The sequence below is a fragment of the Amia ocellicauda genome, chromosome 22 (assembly GCF_036373705.1).
Source record: "Amia ocellicauda isolate fAmiCal2 chromosome 22, fAmiCal2.hap1, whole genome shotgun sequence".
Lineage (NCBI taxonomy): Eukaryota > Metazoa > Chordata > Actinopteri > Amiiformes > Amiidae > Amia > Amia ocellicauda.
In genome coordinates, this window is record NC_089871.1 from 10,689,630 (window position 1) to 10,708,792 (window position 19,163).

The 19,163-nt window shown below is 50.3% G+C and overlaps 2 protein-coding genes across 4 annotated transcripts; one reads left to right on the plus strand and one right to left on the minus strand.

The window, feature by feature from the left end:
- Positions 1–315: 315 nt before the first annotated feature.
- On the minus strand, positions 316–12,490 carry hdgfl2 (HDGF like 2). 3 transcript variants are annotated; one of them, XM_066696214.1, is made up of 16 exons: positions 12,292–12,490; positions 11,237–11,313; positions 10,993–11,131; positions 10,611–10,817; positions 10,366–10,503; positions 10,139–10,207; positions 9,773–9,971; positions 9,513–9,612; positions 9,021–9,354; positions 8,618–8,754; positions 5,711–5,781; positions 5,476–5,546; positions 5,251–5,352; positions 3,109–3,256; positions 2,741–2,861; positions 316–1,374 (listed from the first exon to the last, which is right to left on the minus strand). In XM_066696214.1, exons 1-16 carry the CDS (start codon positions 12,361–12,363, stop codon positions 1,269–1,271), a joined length of 2,091 nt encoding a protein of 696 aa, XP_066552311.1. In that variant the 5' UTR covers positions 12,364–12,490; the 3' UTR covers positions 316–1,268. The 3 variants fall into 3 exon arrangements, with proteins under 3 accessions (XP_066552311.1, XP_066552310.1, XP_066552309.1); XM_066696213.1 differs by having other exon boundaries at positions 9,513–9,609; positions 9,773–9,974; XM_066696212.1 differs by having other exon boundaries at positions 9,773–9,974.
- A 1,254-nt stretch (positions 12,491–13,744) lies between these two features.
- ubxn6 (UBX domain protein 6) lies at positions 13,745–18,952 on the plus strand. The gene is made up of 11 exons (XM_066696222.1): positions 13,745–14,103; positions 14,498–14,652; positions 14,771–14,835; positions 14,949–15,080; positions 15,158–15,255; positions 15,403–15,478; positions 15,585–15,669; positions 15,806–16,025; positions 16,191–16,321; positions 16,401–16,561; positions 16,657–18,952. Exons 1-11 carry the CDS (start codon positions 14,021–14,023, stop codon positions 16,780–16,782), a joined length of 1,332 nt encoding a protein of 443 aa, XP_066552319.1. The 5' UTR covers positions 13,745–14,020; the 3' UTR covers positions 16,783–18,952.
- The last annotated feature ends 211 nt before the right edge of the window (positions 18,953–19,163 follow it).

The following is a 19,163-nucleotide window of genomic DNA, read 5'->3' on the forward strand; positions in this document are numbered from 1 at the left end:
GTTTCAGTGCATCTGTACTGTATATGCAATGAGGCTGGTCTCCGAGTGTGTCTGTAGTGTGTGAGCATCCGTAGTCTCTGTGAATGTCCAGGCGTCTGCCTCAGTGCGTCTGTAGTCTGTGCGAGTGTCCAGGCCTGTGTCTCTGCGTCTGTAGTCTGTGTCAGTGTCCAGGCCTGTGTCTCAGTGCGTCTGTAGTCTGCGTGTGCGTCCGTGTTTGTCTCAGTGAATCTACAAACGCATCCACTCGTCTGCAGTGATGACATTCACACACAACTCTGCTACTCACTGGTTCATAAAAAAATAATCCCAAATAAATTCTGTGCATATATATATATTTTCCTTTTTTGTGTTCGTTCCCCCAAAGTCACAGATTTCATCACTCCAGCAAACAAGAACAGAAACGCTTTAGTTTGTTAAAATATTAATAAAAAAATGTTCCAAAATGAAAATGACCAGGGACAGATATAGAGGACCACCCAGTAGACAGGAGGACAGACGGGACAGCACAGGACTCCAGGGCAGGGGGAGGGTCAGTCCGGTCCAGGCTGAAGCCACAGCGTGTCTTTGGATCTTTTGTTTTTCCAGACAGAGTGGCGGGGATCAAGGAAGCCCTGGGTGAACAACTTTTCTGAAAAATTATCCTCACGATCCTTTAATCATAATTAATCAATTTCTTAATAAAAGGTTACTAATTAGGACAGTGCTTGCCCACAAGGTTTAAAAAAAAAAAAAAAAAAAAAATGCTCCAAAACTACTTGTCTTTCTCTTTCTACCCATCCCTTATTCCTTTTCCCACAAACTGCTCCTCCACTCAAACAGGGATCTCACATAGCCAACAGTGCCACCCCCTACACTCTGGCTAACTGATGTAACTGCACAACCCCAACCCCCCACCCACATCTCTACCTCTATTCCAGTTCTACAGCGCTGCCAACACAGGCCCTCAGTTCATACTCAACACTTTATTGTTCGGTACTTTATTATGAATGAATGGGAAGAGGGGAGCAGCTCTGTGCTAGAAGGGTGGGGTGGAGGACTGAGGGAGAGGGGAGGGATGGGGGGATTTAAGGGAAGGGGTGGGGGGGTTCCATCTGTTGTATAAAAGTCTGAATGAATGAAAAAGGATTTTTTTTCTTTTTTAAAAGAAGGTCAACAAGGCTGGCCAAGAGGAGAGCCAGGGTTCGTCCAGTTCGAGTTTCTCTCTCTCTGTCGTTCTTGCGGTCGTTATAAATACTCGTCCTCTGCTGTGCTCGCGCTCCCTGGCGCTCTCAGCTCTCAACGGCAGCCGGCTCTGTCTCCGTTGAAACGGGGCGCTCCTTCTCTGCGATGTCATTGGCCTCCGTCTGCTGCTCACTGGGCCGCTCTGGGCTGGAGCTGGGAGGGAGGGAGAGACAGACACGGGTCAAGGGACTCGTCTGCCGATGCTTTGGCCATTCGGATGTCAATGACTCATGCCAATAAAACTTTTTTGAATTGAATAAATTTGAATTGACAGGGATATTAAAATGGTGGATGAGACCTCTCCTACCAGTAGTATCAATTTTAATATGAAAAGAGGGAAGTGGAGAGAGGACACAGACAGAGCCCAGTAAGCTGTACAACCTTAATCAAACATACGATCTTCTCCTAACAGCACAGAGGAATTTAACAAAGCAATCAGTTCTACAGAAATAACTAACTTTCCTCAGCTCACAGCACCAACCTGATGTGACATGACTAAATCTGTCCATTAATTATATCAATCACATATTTCAAAACACAGCTACAATGGCAAATCTTAAAGGCAAAAGCAGACATGGTCCAGGAGTGTAAATCGATACGAACAAAATTAAGGCACCCATCCAATCAAAAACACCATCAATCACAAGACACACACTTAGGCCAGCAGTACTGAGAGACCTTAAAACACTACAAACACACCCTTAAAAAGAATAAACACACAAACAAAACTCACAGACCGAGAAATCTGTCAACCAAAACCAGTTCTACCATTTTCTAAAGATACACAATAAAATGATCTGACACACGACCAAATTGAAACTAGGGAAAAGCTGAAATTACTTGAACAATCATTTAAAAATAACCAAAAAACACAACTGATGCTCCAATCATCAGGAATTATCTAGAAAACTCCAGGCACTTAAACCCAGAAAAGACCTGACAGCATCAGCACTAAGATGCTCAAACACAGCAGCACACAATGCTTCAATTATTCAACATGCTCCTCAGTACTGGTTACTTCCCTGACATCTGGAACCAAAGGCTGATACTGGCCTTCCTTACCAAGCAGTGTCCCGAGTCCTGAGCTTCCTCCCAAAACAGCGCACTACAGATCATATCTACACTCTACACACCCACATAGACAAACACGGTCACCAAAATGTAAAGGAAAGTTTTTTGCCTGTTTCATTGATTTTAAAAAGGCATTCGATTGCATCAAGCAGAGACTATATTACAGAATTCTTCAAAGTGGTGTAGGGAGTGAAGTTTATAATGTAATAAAATTAATGTACACAGAAAACAAGTGCGGAATAAGGATTGGCTACAAAAGGACATCATTCTACACTCAGTGGCGCGGGGGGAGACAGGGCTGGAGTCCAGCACTGTTCAATGTCTATATTGATGAGCTGCCACAGTGTCGGGGCGGTCTGCAGCTCCTGGCCTCACTCTACACAACACAGAAGTCAAGTTCCTGCACTGCAATACATATCTGAATCTGAAGGGCGTCAGTAAGACTCACCCGCTGGGGGGTGGGGCTGGGGGCTCCTCAGTGTCCTTCTCCTCGTCAGGTGACTTGGGGCTGCCTGCCGATTCCCCGTCTTCCTTCTGTGGCTCTGCCTCCCCGTTCACTGGTGTGGATTCTGGACAGAGACGGGGCGTGAGAGAGAAAGAGTGAGAAACCAAGAAGGAGAGGGCGAGCGAAGGAGAGAGGAGGGGTGAGATGATGAAAGGACAGACACAGTCCTGGGTTTAACGTGCTACGGCAGGCAGAAATACTGGACATTTAGTCACACCCGCACCTCAGAGCTGAGAGGAGAGGCAGGGAGGGAGAGAGAACGAGAAAAGAGGGGAGAGGAAGAGGGAGGAATGGAGAGAGGATGGGAGTACCTGTGTCCCTGCCGGGCTCCTCCTGGCCCTTGGTCTCGGGTTTGTGTTTGAGCACCCCCTCTGCCTTGCCCAGGAACTGCAGCTTCAGTTTATTGTAGACCTGGCTGGCCTTGGCCATCACCTCACTGCTCGCCTTGTAGCGCCGGATCTGAGCACGACACAGCACAGTCATACACAGCATTACACACACGACACAGCACAGTCACACACAGCGTTACACACACGACACAGCACAGTCACACACAGCGTTACACACACGACACAGCACAGTCATACACAGCGTTACACACACGACACAGCACAGTCAGACACAGCATTACACACACGACACAGCACAGTCACACACAGCGTTACACGCACGACACAGCACAGTCATACACAGCATTACGCACGACACAGCACAGTCATACACAGCGTTACACGCACGACACAGCACAGTCACACACAGCGTTACACACACGACACAGCACAGTCATACACAGCGTTACACACACGACACAGCACAGTCAGACACAGCATTACACACACGACACAGCACAGTCACACACAGCGTTACACGCACGACACAGCACAGTCATACACAGCATTACGCACGACACAGCACAGTCATACACAGCGTTACACGCACGACACAGCACAGTCACACACAGCGTTACACACACGACACAGCACAGTCATACACAGCGTTACGCACGACACAGCACAGTCATACACAGCGTTACACGCACGACACAGCACAGTCACACACAGCGTTACACACACGACACAGCACAGTCATACACAGCGTTACACGCATGACACAGCAGTCATACACAGTGTTACGCACGACACAGCACAGTCATACACAGCGTTACACACACGACACAGCACAGTCACACACAGCGTTACACACACGACACAGCACAGTCATACACAGCGTTTCGCACGACACAGCACAGTCACACACAGCGTTACACGCACGACACAGCAGTCATACACAGCGTTACACGCACGACACAGCAGTCACACACAGCGTTACACGCACGACACAGTACAGTCATACACAGCGTTACACGCACGACACAGCAGTCACACACAGCGTTACACACACGACACAGCACAGTCATACACAGCGTTACACGCACGACACAGCACAGTCATACACAGCGTTACACACACGACACAGCACAGTCACACACAGCGTTACACACACGACACAGCACAGTCACACACAGCGTTACACACACGACACAGCACAGTCACACACAGCGTTACACACACGACACAGCACAGTCATACACAGCGTTACACGCACGACACAGCACAGTCACACACAGCGTTACACACACGACACAGCACAGTCATACACAGCGTTACACGCACGACACAGCAGTCACACACAGCGTTACACACACGACACAGCACAGTCATACACAGCGTTACACGCACGACACAGCAGTCACACACAGCGTTACACACACGACACAGCACAGTCATACACAGCGTTACACGCACGACACAGCACAGTCATACACAGCGTTACGCACGACACAGCACAGTCATACACAGCGTTACACGCACGACACAGCACAGTCACACACAGCGTTACACACACGACACAGCACAGTCACACATAGCGTTACACACACACGACACAGCACAGTCATACACAGCGTTACACACACACGACACAGCACAGTCATACACAGCGTTACACACAAGACACAGCAGTCACACACAGCATTACACACACACGACACAGCACAGTCATACACAGCGTTACACGCACGACACAGCACAGTCATACACAGCGTTACGCACGACACAGCAGTCACACACAGCGTTACACACACGACACAGCACAGTCACACACAGCGTTACACACACACGACACAGCACAGTCATACACAGCGTTACACACACGACACAGCACAGTCATACACAGCGTTACACACACGACACAGCACAGTCACACACAGCGTTACACACACGACACAGCACAGTCACACACAGCGTTACACACACGACACAGCACAGTCACACACAGCGTTACACACACGACACAGCACAGTCATACACAGCGTTACACACACGACACAGCAGTCACACACAGCGTTACACACACGACACAGCACAGTCCCTCCTGGACCCCTAGTCACTGACCTTCTTGAGTGTGGCCACCACATCTGTGTTCTTCTGCAGGATGTGGCTGGTGACCTGCACTGAGCCCAGCTCCTCCAGAGCCTGCAGACAGCGCTGCACGTCCTGCGGGACAGAGCGGCACAAAGCCATGCAATACAGTCAGTGCAGTTCAGAAGAGTACAGAAGTATAGAAGAAAAATATAGGGGGGTTAGGGCGGTGTGGTCAGTGTAGGACTGGGCACTCACTGGATTGTCCACCTTTAGAGCAAACTTGATGTCAGTGTGGAGCTTCTGCAGCTTCTCCTCTGGAGACACCTCTGCGGACAGAGACAGACACATCAACAGTTAGGGCACAGAGCGATCCACAGCTCAGCTAGTTTTAATTACAGGTACATGGTTTGTGTGTGAGTGAAAAGACTGAAGTGTGTGTGTCTGTGGGGGGGTGGGGTGTGAGTGTGAAAGTGAGTGAATGACCTCTGACCTTTCTTCTTCTCCACTCTCCTCTCAGGTGGTCTCTCCACCTTCCTCTTCGGTTTGTCTGACTTGGGGGGCCTGGAGGGGTGGGAGGCACATGACAATGTAACATCCACTCTCTCACCTCCCACTAGGGTGGTGTCGATATACAATATTAAAGTCTATATGCACTTCATTAGCGATAATGTTTCATTTGCACTTTGCTTCTTGGGGGTGGGGGGGGGGGGTGGTGGAAGCACATCTTCCTCTCAAATACTTCCTTATAAGTGCATGATACATGCATGCTAATTTCAGCTGAAGTTGTTTTAAATCCATAGCTACAACAAAACATTGTGGTTCATCGCAAAAGCATGTTTATCAGCTACAATGTAAAAGTCTGTTTTTCTCTCTCCTCTGCGTTCTGACCAGTGTGCTCTGGAGCAGCGCGTCATCTGACACCTGCCTGATCAGCTGAGAGTCCCGGGGCTGAGAGTGTGTCTTTGGATTGGCTAGATATTCATAGAGTCAGGCTCTGTGATTGGGTAAAAAATATAAGATCTCTAGGCTGATGACAGATCCACAGAAACATTCCATTGGTCAATACCATCCCCATATTCTGACGCTGCGCATTGCAGCAACCAGGATTGATGCGATGTAAACAAACCACACACAGTTTTCTCAGTCAAATTTCATCTATGCAGCAAAAACAAAACCGCATGTCTATCACAAATAGTTTCCCATTAATAAATACATGCCCTTATTTTGGAAAGATCCGCCCAACTTCATTTCAGAGGGTGATACGTCCCTTCAAAAAAGTAACAAACGTGCTTTCAGTTGTTGTTTGTGGATGTTCCATACCAAGAACTTTAAGTTTGCTATTCGTTTAATAAACAATCTTAAATTATCATATGAAAAGGTTGAAGCACAAAAAGGCATCCTCTCCTATCATAAAAATAAAGTAGCGCACAGCTCTCTCTCCCTCCCGACTGAACCGGTAACTCGCTGCCACAACTCAACTTAGCTCTGTTGCCGGAACCGGAAACCAAGTCTTTGCCGGCAACAGAAGAGTTTAACTGGGAGAAGGAGATTGAGCCGTACGAATAATTCTTTAACGAACTTCATTAAGTAAAGAACTTTAGAACCTGCGACTGCCCACCTGTGCCCACCTGATCAGTGGAGTTAATACAGCTGGACAATTGACTAAGTCGACTGTAATACAGAAGTGTTCAGTCTTTTAAATAGCTATTGAGTCTTAAGAAACTTGACCCTTGGAAATGAACAGGGCCCTGCTTTCCTCAAAGACTCTATCTTCAAGTAACTACGGTGGAAATCCCTGCTTGCCAAGAAGACACCCTTGGAGCCTTCAAACCAGTGGAAAATCTGTTTGGAAAAGACTATTTTCGCAAAACCCCAACTTCCATGAGCATCGACTGAAGTGGAAGTTATCGGACAAAGCCGAACCGGACTGCCAGGTGCTGTGTGTTTTTATCTCATCCCGAAGGCAGAGGGGCCTCTCTGCGACGAAGTTTAACAGTTTGGAGTTTATTATTCATGACATTTGAGAAATCAGTTAGAAATGTGTAATATCATTTAGTATTTTCTTAAATATAAATGAGTGCTGCATTAAACTGTTTTGTTTGACAATTTTAGAAATAAAACCTGTCAATGCCAAGAAATATCTTCTCATTCCTGTTTAAATGTTTAGTCTGAAATTGCCACACGTTAATAGACACTAGATTATTGGTGGCCCTGTCTATCCTTAATCATTGAACAGTAATCAATTAGGGAGAATTGTGGTAACAAGAAATGATAGGATCTTTCTCGGCACCCATATGTAAATGAGACTGATATATATAACGAGAAGTTATTTGACATAAATACTAACCTGCATTAGTTATTTAATGTCCGACTAACAATACTAATGAGAGACTCACCTTCATCTTACTAACCGGTATTGTAGTCAATGCGTTTGTAATTTTGTTTAACGATTTGTGTGTTATCATATCCGATTCCATGTTCTTTGATTTGGTCATGGAAGTGATTTGTCTTTGATTTGTTAATCTTGAGTGAATTTTAATTAGTTTTTCCCTTTTTGTATAACTACATTTAGTGCTACATTTTATCTTTGTTTTTAATAAATTTGAGAATGTATATCTTTGGAATTAGTGTCTGTACCAATTATTGCAGAAATTGAGTTCTACAAGATTCTAGGATTCTTGATAAAGACGTGAATTTAAATATCACCTTAATTGAAATGTATAAGTGGTCCTTACGCTACAAAGAGGAGTATGAATAATAATGCAATAATTAAGCAATAATGTGTCACCATATAACACCCCTTCTCATGTGTTAGTTTAGTGTGTTTATACAGATCCCCATTAGCTGCCATGTTATTGCATATAAGATTAATTAATTTGAAAAAGATGCTCCCGCACAGTCTCTACTAGCAAGTGTTATAATGCAATAGAATGCAATGTTTTGATCAAAGACCTTGCAAGTAGAAACTGTGTGGGAGCATGATTTTTCTATCCAGATCCTTTTCCCTCATACACACCTGTCTAGTCTATACAGGTGTGCAATTAGCTTATGTTATTGTGATTGATTAATTACCTGAATAAATGCCACGTTTTAACATGTTCACCACACATTTATGCACCCTCATGCATTTTTGGTGATGTTTGCCTTTGGCTGGTAAAAATACCAAGTGGCTGGTAAGTTTTTTTTTCTACCAGACACAGTGGCTAATGGCCAAAAAAGTTAATTTTATCCCCATGTCATATAAAACATATAGGCTCAACACTTAAATGCCCCAGCGGCTACCACCCCCCCTCAGCGTGCACCTGCGCAGCACACATCACTCTCCCCCCCCATCCTCCGGTAAGCTTGAACATCCATCATCAGCAATAAATAATTTTGAATAATCGCACAACCCTACCTCCCACGCTGTTTCTCCTCTGATCTCTGGGGTTTCTTCTCTTTGCTCTCCCTCTCTCTCTCCTTCTTGTCTTTCCCCTCATCCTTCCTCGGCCTCCCTTTCTTCTTGCCTTCTGGACGCTTGGGGAGTTTCTTCACCTGGTGGACAGTGAGACAGCGTTAGACACTCCGTTATGGCAGAGACGGGTGGGGGGGGGGGAGACAGACTCTCCCTGCAGGGACTGGACAAAGCCATCAATGGACCCACAAAAAAAAAAACCTTAAAGATAAATCGAATGAGAAATGGTTTGACACACAAGAACTAAGGCAACTGTCAAACCAGAAGCACCGGGAGCTGCACAACACAGAGCTCAGACCGGGCCACCCTGAAGTGGACAGACAGGCAGGCAGGGAGACAGACTGACCTCGGGAACGGGGGGCGAGTCGGAGTCAGAGTCAGAGGGGGCAGGGATTGGTGGCGGGGGCGGCTTCTTGCTCTTCTTGATTGGCTGGTCGTCCACACCCTCGTCGGAGCTGCTGTTGCTGCCCCCTCCCCTGCCTCCGCCAACCTCCTCCTCCTCCTCCTCCTCCTCCCCCCCTCTCTCCTTCTCCTTCTTCCGCTTCTCATCCTCTTCCTTCTCTCTCTCCCGCAGCCTCCGCAGCTCCTCCGCCTCCTCCCTCCGTCTCTTCTCCTCCAGCTCCTTGCGTTTTTCCTCGTCTCTCCGCTTCCACTCACTGATTCGGTCCGGCTCACTGTCACTGCGGGGGGAGACGAAATAAATGGAGAGAGAGAGAGAGAGAGAGAGAGAGAGAGCAGAGAATAGAGAATTTGTAAAAAGTGAGAAGTGATAGTCAGAGATTGGATGAGGGGATAAGATTGAGAGGAAACACTGAAAGAGAGGAGGGTGGGGACTGACCTGTCGCTGTCAGAGGAGGACGAGGAGGGGGGGGGCGCCGGTTTGGGTTTGCGGCCACGTGACTTCGGAGGGGGTTTCACTGCTGCTGCTGCTGCTGCTGCTGAGGGGGTTGAAGGGTGGAGAGGACATGCTGTTAGACAGATACACTGAGACACTGCACCTGTCTCTCCGAGTCTATTAGTCTGTCTCTGTCAGTGTCTCTCAGTCCCTATCAAGTGGTCTCTGCATCATCCGCCTCTCTGTCAGTCCTGCAGTGTCACCTGGTTTGCGGCCCCTCTTGGCCTTGGTGGGAGGGGGGGGGTGGTCAGATTCAGAGTCGGAGGGGGGGGACTCGGAGCCAGACAGGGCCGGCCGTGGCTTCTCCTCCTCCTCCTCCTCCTCCTCCTCCACTTCCTCTGGGCTCCTCCCTCGCTCTGGCTCCGACTGAGAGTCGGAGTCGGAGTCGGAGTCCGAGGCCTGCTTCTGGAGAAAGGGAGAGCGGGCGCGAGAGAGAGAGAGAGAAGAAAGGTAAAATCAAGTCATTTGAGGCCCAAGGGAAATATCGATAATCATTCCACAACAACGACACGAATAGCAGCAGTGACTGTGCAGCTGCCGATTGGTCTACCCGCCAGACAAACCCTCACCTTCTTCCGCCCTGCTGCTCTGCCCCTCCGCCCAGGGCCACCCGGCGCCTTCTTCTCTGGGGTGAAATCCTGAGAAAGAAAGCAAATGAGAGTGGAAGATAGGAAGAGGGAGAGAGTCAGTGTTGTAAGATATAGTGTATAGACCAGTATATGTACGGATCAGCTGGCAGTGCCTCGCAGTGATGGTGGAGCAGAGGGACTCCACACTTGAGGGGTGGGGAACACACCTGGTCGCTGTTCTTTTCCGACTCCGACTCCGAGCTGGGGGAGGGCTCAGGCTCCGAGGGAGAGCCGCTCTCTTCCTCCTCATCCTTCGCTCCCTCCCTCTCACTGGACGAGCCTCGCGCTCTCTTTGCAGGCGGGCGCTGGAGGGCGAGACGCACGTTACACATATTGTAAACATATTATTCGATAAACGTGCAGTAACGAACTACATGTGCAGTGTATTATTATGGGATGGTGCAGCACTCACCTTAGTAACGGGGGCCTTCCTCTTCACCCCGCCCCCACCACCAGCTCTTCCTCCTCCTCCCGCCTCACTTCCTGTTTCTGACTCGGCATCACTTCCTGACTCAGCCTTCTTGGGCACCACTGCTTCCTCCTCTTCCTCATCCTCGGCCGCATCACTTCCTGCCCCTCCCTCATTGGCCTCCGCCTCACTGTCGGAGGAGCTGGCTGGCTGAGGGTCAAAGGTCGAGAGAGTAAGATAAGGATAAGATCCCGACATTACATGACATGGGTCCTGATGAGACGGTCAGTGATGGAAAGATTTATTCAAAATAAAAATAAACATGTTTCTACAGGATGGAAGTGTGATTGTGATTGGTGCAGAAGGTGGAAGGGACAGGACTCACTGGCGGTGCGCTGTAGGAGGCATGTGGGTTGTTCTGGATTTCCCACAATCCCTCATTGAACCCCTTCCGCTTGTTGGGCTTCCCATAGCGCTCCCGGTACTTCTCATAGGAGAAAAGATCTTTAGGAGCCAGGAACGCCCTGAGAGAGAGAGAGAGATGTGATGGTGTTGAACAGATGCAAAGGGTCAACTGTTTCTGTCAGTGTCCGTCAGAGCTTGTCAGTCAGTCAGTGAGCTATACTCACGTCTCGTGTGTCCCAAAGAAGAAGATGGGGTATTTATTGGGCGGTGGCTTCACTGCTCCCTCTGCTACATCCTCAATCTGAGAGTGAGACAGAAAGTCAGGGAAAGAGAGGCAGAGAGAGGAAAAAGAGGGAGAGGGAAAGAGAGAGATGGAGAGATCAGAGCCCAGTCCAATGCCAACACCTACTTGCAGGAGGCGCTGTGTTGCCTTCTTATAGCTGGGCTGAGCAATGCATTTGACATTTCCGTGCTGCAAAGTGTGCAGAGGCAGAGCAGGATGTCAGTGTATACTCTTCTTGCCACATGCAACCTACACCCACAGTACAGTACCGGACCATGCGTGACCACAGCTCCTGCAGCTGGCGGCAAACCGAGGGCCAACTCAGCCTGCTGTGCGCTGAGGGTGTGCGGGACCCCTCCTGGGACACCTGACCCAGCTGTGTGGGCCGCTCCAGGATTTACGGAGAGCTACCTTGCTGCTGCTCTTCTGTAGTGGCCCCCCACCGCAGCAGCTGCGGGGTATTTCCAGCCAGATTTTGAATACATTTGCATAGGCGGACATGCGAAGTTTAAACGGGACCAGTGTGCCTTCCCCCCGAGATGGACGAGCGCACGGGAGAACATGCAGCCGAAGAAGCCAGGACTGGATCCGCCTCCCTCCCCGCCAGGGCCCAGTGCGCCGTTAGATGAATGACCCAAATCTAGAAACCAAAACCCCGCTGCCCGGCTCCGGGCCTGTCAGCTCGCACTCTCCTCCTCCTCCCCGCAAAATCGCGAAGTCCCGACCCCCTAAACGCACTCCATACAAACGCACGGCAGACTATCACAGCTACACACACGTAAACAAACACACACAGACAGGCGCTTGTTTACGTCTCGCTGGGCACAAAGCCCGAGATGCACATCTGCCATTATGCACTTCACTGCACCTCACTCTCCTCTTTCTCCCAGGCGGCAGGGCTAGACCGACCCCGCCGCCTCCTGCAGCCAGCCAGCCAGCCAGCCAGCCAGCCGACCGGCCGCCCCCCTCTCCCCACTCTCAGCGGCGCTCTCTCACCCTGGCCGGCCAGTGCGGGTATCCCTTCATTTTGGCGAAAACCAGGTCCCCCGGCTGGAAGTTGTGCGGCATCGTGCCTGTGTCGTGTCCACCTCTGCGCGGCTCTCGGGCTCTCGGGCTCTCGGGCTCTCCTCAGGGCGCACTGCGAGCGGCCGACACGGGACCTGTTTACCGACACACCACAGCGAGGCGGCGGTTGGGTAGGAAGCAGCTTCCGGTAACGCTCCTGTCCATAGGACGGAAGTCCCGCCCTACCTCTCGGAAAGGATTGGTCTGACGCTACGCCATTCATTTGCCTTCACCAATAGCAGTCCGGCGTGTGTAAAGTTCACAGCTATGCCGCCTTATGGCATCAACGTTAGTGAGGAGAATCGTAGCTCTGTATAATCGGCATAACAACACCACCAATCACAGTAATAATAATAATAATAATAATAATAATAATAATAAGTATTATTATTATAATATCATGCTCAAAGATGAATGAACAATAAACAGCGAGATTGTGTCTCCGCGTTAGCAGGGGCTGAATGCAGGGCTTAATTCAGGGGCAGTATTCCTTATTAAAGAGCATCGTTATATAAGCCTGCAGCGCCATCAGACTAATGATACACAGACACAGCAGTGCAGCGCAGATCAGAGCACTGCACAGTGATTACAGCAGTGCAGCAGTGTACAGGTATTGTACAGCGTAGGAGCCAATTCGCTGATGTGCCTCTTGTTATTATTTAGAAGAAACATGTTTTATGCATTGTATTTACCTTTAGAGTAAGTGCATATTTTTAATAAGAAAGCAAGCTCGTGTGCCTTTGCAAAAAAAAAAAAAACTTTGCAAAATAACTATCACCTATTATCCAATCATGAGTTTAGCTGTGGTGCCTCACAGTTTTCTGAACGTGTCGAGTCACCTTCGTTAATTGGTGGAAATGAACCTGATAATATATTTCCTGTTAACACTGTAAACAAATCCTGTAAAATACCTGTCAATACGTACACGTGAAACCTGTGGAATAAATGTTTGTATTTGCCTTCTTTTACTGCGGAGTCTGTGTGCAGTGCATAACAATAGTGATGTGCGTCAACCACAGCAGCCCAGTTACACTAACCTTGCTGTTACATATACACTGTAGCAGTATTTTACAGTGCAGTTTCAGACAGTGTAGCAGTATTATGTACTGCAGTAGTGTGGCAGTTTCAGACTGAGTAGCGCTATTATAGAGTGCAGTAGTGAGCAGTATTATACAGAGCAGTACAGGAAATACAGTTACAGCGCATTAGCTAGAGGACAAGTTTAATCGCTATAACGGGATCAGCCAGTGTCCAGATTCACAGCCTCCCACTGCAGAGACACTGCCGCTACGCCGGGGGGCGCTGTGGACGGGGCTTTATATTATGTCTGCGGTAACCCCCGTCCTCTAGAGGTACTGCAGGCTGCTTTCAAAGACCCAGATTTGTACTAGTCTGGGACTATTCAATGTTCTTTAAATAGGGTAGTCCAAAACTAGCGCCATTCGAGATCTGGGACACCGACCTCAAACGTTTTTAGGGTATCTCTGATTGTAGTCTGCGCCTTTAAGTGAGCGTATGACGTCACTTACGCACGTATCTGGCGCGGAAGCACTTCCTGACGTCTCTCCCGAATGTAAACAAGGGTTCCCTCATCCCCTCTTTATTTCCATTCTCTCCTCTCCTCTCCTCTCCTCCTCCGTCCACCACAGCGCCAGCAGACATGAAGAAATTCTTCGAAGACGTCAAGAAAGACATCAAGTTCAAGTCGGCGGGGCCGGGGAAGAAGCTGACAGACGACAGCAGGTGGGGAGGCAGGCAGGGTGTCTGGAGAGCTGGGCCGGTCTGGGGGTCTGGGGGTCTGGGGGTCTGGGTGAACCGGTTTCTGACGCCCAGGGTGCTTCACACCGGGCAGGGCTCTCATGTCGCCGCGGACACGGGTGTGTGATGCCCATGAGGACAGCTGCAGTCTGTTATAATCGCCCTTCCCGCAGTAATCCGGGCAGGAGAGTTGTGTGTGTGTGTGTGTGTGTGTGTCCGGCTGCAGAGTAATATTAAGACAGTGTGGGTATATAGTAATACTTTGATGTTAATGTTTAACCCATTAGTGTGCACAGTGCCTTTCTGTTCTGATGAATGTGTGTGTGTGTGTGTCAGTCAGTGCTTGTCCCCCTCATTCTCTCTGTCCCTGTCCCCGCAGCTCCAGGCCCCCACCTGTACGCAGCGCCCCCCCTCCCCAGCGGCGGCCGGGCCCTAACGAAGGGGCACAGATGGCAGGGGCAGCCGCGCTGGCCAGGGTGGAGCAGCTGCAGCGGCCACGACCTCTGACCTCCCAGGACGCCATCCGCATCCAGGGTGAGCGACACTGCACTGACACGCACAGCGTCAAATTGAGACACAACCTGTAAATACACTGCGATATAAGGTAGGACGCTCCACAGCTATAACAATCACCTCCCTCTCTCTCTCTCAGTGAAGAAAGAGCTTGAGGCAGAAGCTGCAGCAACAGCAGTGGAGGGGAAGCCGACAGCCGGCGAGGTAACGACCGACAGGCAGGCCAAGAGACAGAAGAGTGGAGAGAGACCGTTTCTAGTGGTGCTTGTGTCGGTGAGAGAGAGAGGGTTCTGATGGTGTGTGTTTTACTCCCCCAGGGCTCCAGGCTGCCAGCGAAGGAGGGTCCGGCCGCCCTGTCTGTCACGGGGGTGTTCTTCACCTGTCCCCTGACCGGAGCCACGCTGGCCAAGAGTGAGCGCGAGACGCACATCAAAGAGGCCATACTGATGGTGAGACACACTAAGATACACCGACACTGAGACACAGACATTACACTATCAACACTAAATACCATCCCCTTCCCCAGCGGTTTGCGGAGGACCCCGTGGAGGCCTCCATCATGATGATCCACACGTTCAACAAGGACAGGGAGAGAGTGAAGAGCGGCATCGACATCATCACCAAGTGAGTGAGAGAGAGAGGAGGATCGGTGAGAGAGAGAGTGTGAATTCAGAGTGGTGTATGGACAGACCGAGAGATGTAAACATCAGGGGACGGAGAGGCGGTGAGGACAGTGTGGTGTCTCTGACCCTGTCTGTCTGTCTGGCTCAGGTACATTGACAACATCTGTAAACACCCTGAGGAGGAGAAGTACAGGAAGATCAAAGTGCACAACAAGGTCTTCCAGGTGAGAGGGCAGGGGTCAAGGGTCAATGGTCAAGTGTCAGGTGTCTTCAAAGCAGCCTATCTTAATATATTACTGGCTCTCCTCTCTGTCTCTCCCTCCCTCCCAGGAGAAGCTGAGGAGTCTGGATGGCTCTCGCGAGTTCCTCCAGGCAGTCGGGTTCGAGAGCCAGATATTACCGGTCGAAGGCAAAGGTCACACTGCACTTACAGGAGAGATGGGGGGGTAGTGAGTGTGGGACTGTGTGTGTGTGTGTGTGTGTGTGTGTGTGTGTAAGTACAGTGCAAAGCCATTCTGTGTGAGTAAACCTTGAACCCCCCCCCCTCCCAGATGACGGTGAGGAGTTCCTGGTGCTGCCAGAGGGGGCGCTGTCGGGGCTGGAGGAGCTGCAGGGGCGGCTGAGCCGGCTGCAGGCAGGGGGACCGGTCAGAGCGCAGCTCGACCGGCAGCCCCAGGTGTACCGGCCCTCTCCCTTGGCCAGCCGCTTCGATCTGCCACTGGACTTCTACAACCTGACCGCAGAGGAACTGAAGAGAGAGCAGCAGCTCAAGTACGGCGCGGAGGAGGGCGAGGGAGAGACCTGGAGGGAAAGAGTGGGGAAATGTACAAATGGTGCATGTCCATTTCCTGACTGTCTATTTTTGTGTGTGTGTCTCTGTCGTGTGTATCCCTGTGTGTGTGTGTGTGTCTGTTGTGTATCCCTGTGTGTGTGTAGGAGTGAAGTTGTGGAGCGCAACGCCATGCTGCGCACAAAGGCGATGCGTGAGAGAGACGAGCAGCGCGAGAGGAGGAAGTACAGCTACTGCCTGCTGAGGGTGCGGCTGCCTGACGGACACCTGCTGCAGGGTGAGGACCGCACTGAGCCACACTGAGCTGCTGTGTGTGTGAGTGTCAGCCTGTTAACCCCGAATGTGCTGGTCCACAGGCACGTTCCTGGCCGGGGAACGTGTGTCGGCGCTGTACCGGTTTGTCAGGGACAGCCTGTTGGATGACTGGCAGCCCTTCGAGCTGGTGGCTCCGGGTGGGCAACGGCTACAGGAGCACCAGGACCCCGCCCAGGACCCCCCCCTTAACGAGTGCAACCTGGTGAGTCCCAGCCGAAAGGCCACCTTGCCCACAGCGCCCTACCACAGCGGGCTCTAACCCGTGTCCTCCCTTCTCCTCTCTCTCTCTCCGCCCAGGCCCCGGCCGTGGTGCTGTCCCTGTGCTGGGACGCGGCAGTGCAGGCCGACATCGAGGCGGCAGGCGCTCAGAACCACAGCGTGCTGAAGCCAGAGCTCATGCAGAACGCCCGGACCCTCAGCTGAGCGCTCCGCTCTCCCACAACCCCCCACCCGTCCTCTCTTGCACTGCCCCCCCCCCCCCCGAACTCTCCCTCCACTCTGCTTGAATGGCAGAGCCTGAAGCCGGCTGCGATCATGCTGTTAAAACACTAAATGCCATTATGGGTCTCCTTTATATAAACGTCTCCCTTTCCATACCAGGACACACATGAAGGAGTAGAAGAGCCAAGTTTAAACTTGAATTCAACAGTAAGTCAACCAAAACACTTCAACAATTCTAATTAAACTAAATGAACACGAACACACACCTCTGCTTTGTGATGTAACTGGTGCAGTAGTGAACACTTGGACCCCCGACCCAACAGACCTGTTCTGGGACCAGCCAGCCTCAATGCAACTAAAGCCAAGGTCACACTACACGAATCCTAGCCCGATTTGGCCCTCCCGCCAAGTGGCATGCTGTGTCGGAGCTCCCCAAGGCAAAGGATTTCAGATCAGTCGTGAAGTGTGTCCCCCTGTTCGTAAGCGATCATGTAGTGTTCGCTCCTTCACGACGCAAAAGACAAATTTAGTGAAAGCCAGTCTAAGTGTGAGTTGCCCTCTGTTCTCAAAATCGGGTCGGATTGTAGAAATCGTGTAGTGTGACCCTGGCATAACTGGGGGAGCAAATGCCACCCAGGTTCAGCAGGAAAGACTGGCCTCAAGGGGGCCTTTTTAAAGATACAGTGACCACACAGATCTCCTGCTTAACTGGTCAGGTCACAGTCGCCCTCCTCCCCTCCCTGCACCACAGACCCGAGGGAGACAGTAACTGGGCCTCAAGGAAGCACACAAACCAGAGATTCATATACATACATTATATATAGTCAAAGTATTTATATTTGCTACATTGATCTATTTTATTACTGCACTTTATTGCTCTTCTAGCATGTGAGGAAACTCCCACTGCACTCCTCCACAGTATTGTCTCCCGTCAGGAGTGTCTAACCACAGCCTGCTTTAATAGCTCCTGCCTGGACTGAGAGAACCCGCAGCCGGCCTCCCCCTGCACCCCACTCCCACTCCCACTGCCGCAGGGAAACTACTAGAGGGCTCTTGCATCTAATTAAACTAAAAATATATATATGGTTCATCTTATGACATAGATCTTTTTGCAAAATGAGTGTACATTTGTGTAGTTTTGGGAAAGAGGCTGGGAAAATGTAATAGATTTTAATTAACAAAATTCTTGCAAAGCAAACAAAACCAAAGCACCTCAGTGTTTAGACCCAGACATGATTGTAGAGAGATGGCAGGCTGCGGCCTGCTCTCAGAACCACACATCGCAGGCGCGGTATTAACCTACCTCCTCACACCCGAGCATCGTCACTGCAGTCCCATCCCACCAGGCGGGCCGGGACAGGGCTGCAGTCTGAGCACCTGAGAGAGAGGCCCTGGCATGGGCCCGCCTGAACATAAACACGTGGAACTATTCTGTTTGCCATTATTAATTCAATCAACAACAAAATCATTTCTGCCAATTACTGCTGTCCCTGGACATCACTATTATTATTATTATTATTTTTGTCATTTAGCTGACGCTCCTCAGCCCCTCCCCTGCCAGTCCCACAGCCTGGGGCCCCTCTGCCCTGCTGGCTCCTGCTGTCACTACATGGTTGGCATCACTTGGTCTGATCAGAGCTGCTTTTTGCACCCCCCATTACTTTGAACAGCTGGGAGGTATCGATTTCAGTCCCTCAGAGCATGTGTAGCACCGCCACTCCAGCCATGCTGTGAGTGCAGAAGTACAACGGACAAATTAGTATTTCAATTAACACCCCAGTTCAGTAATGGGACAGTGTGTCTGCCTCCCCCGCATAGGAGCAGGACCACGAGCTAGAGAACTGGATGTTGTGTGGGGGGTGACTGTGGCTCCAGGCCCGTCTCCGATGGGGAGTCCCCTCTAAGGAACCACGCCTCGCGTCCAGACCGTCTGCACGGTCAGGGGAGATCCGAACCCCACCGCTCTGCATTCCCCTCATTAGTTCCGTTATCATTATTATTTTTATCTGCCTTGGTCTCTGTCTGCTGAATTGAGGGGACCGTTATAAACTGCTCATAACCCTGTTTCTTGTTTGTTTCTTTGCTTATGTACATGTAATATTTATGTTGTTCGTCTCCCAACCAGCTGAAGTAATAAAAGTTATGCAAAACAGCCGTGTCCTCCTGAATGGTTTGTACTGCCAGGGCGTCCCTCTGCCACGGGCTCACGGGGAGGGACACGGGCACCAGGAGACTGCAGGGCCAGACTGCCTCCACATACCAAGAGCTTGGGCTGGTGTTTAAATAACTCTTTATTTAAAGACATGTTCATAAGAGACCTTTTCCCACTCCTGGGGAACAACAGACAGACAGAGGGAACTGGG

Excerpts from the sequence above, each read along its gene's own strand:
- hdgfl2 (XM_066696212.1), bottom strand. The coding sequence starts at position 12,363 with ATGCCGCACAACTTCCAGCCGGGGGACCTGGTTTTCGCCAAAATGAAG. Across the intron at positions 10,208-10,365 it reads CGGAAAAGAACAGCGACCAG|GATTTCACCCCAGAGAAGAA; the intron begins GTGTGTTCCCCA and ends TTTCTTTCTCAG. Across the intron at positions 5,353-5,475 it reads CTCTAAAGGTGGACAATCCA|GACGTGCAGCGCTGTCTGCA; the intron begins GTGAGTGCCCAG and ends TCTGTCCCGCAG.
- ubxn6 (XM_066696222.1), top strand. The coding sequence starts at position 14,021 with ATGAAGAAATTCTTCGAAGACGTCAAGAAAGACATCAAGTTCAAGTCG. Across the intron at positions 14,104-14,497 it reads AAGCTGACAGACGACAGCAG|CTCCAGGCCCCCACCTGTAC; the intron begins GTGGGGAGGCAG and ends CTGTCCCCGCAG. Across the intron at positions 16,562-16,656 it reads CCCTTAACGAGTGCAACCTG|GCCCCGGCCGTGGTGCTGTC; the intron begins GTGAGTCCCAGC and ends CTCTCCGCCCAG.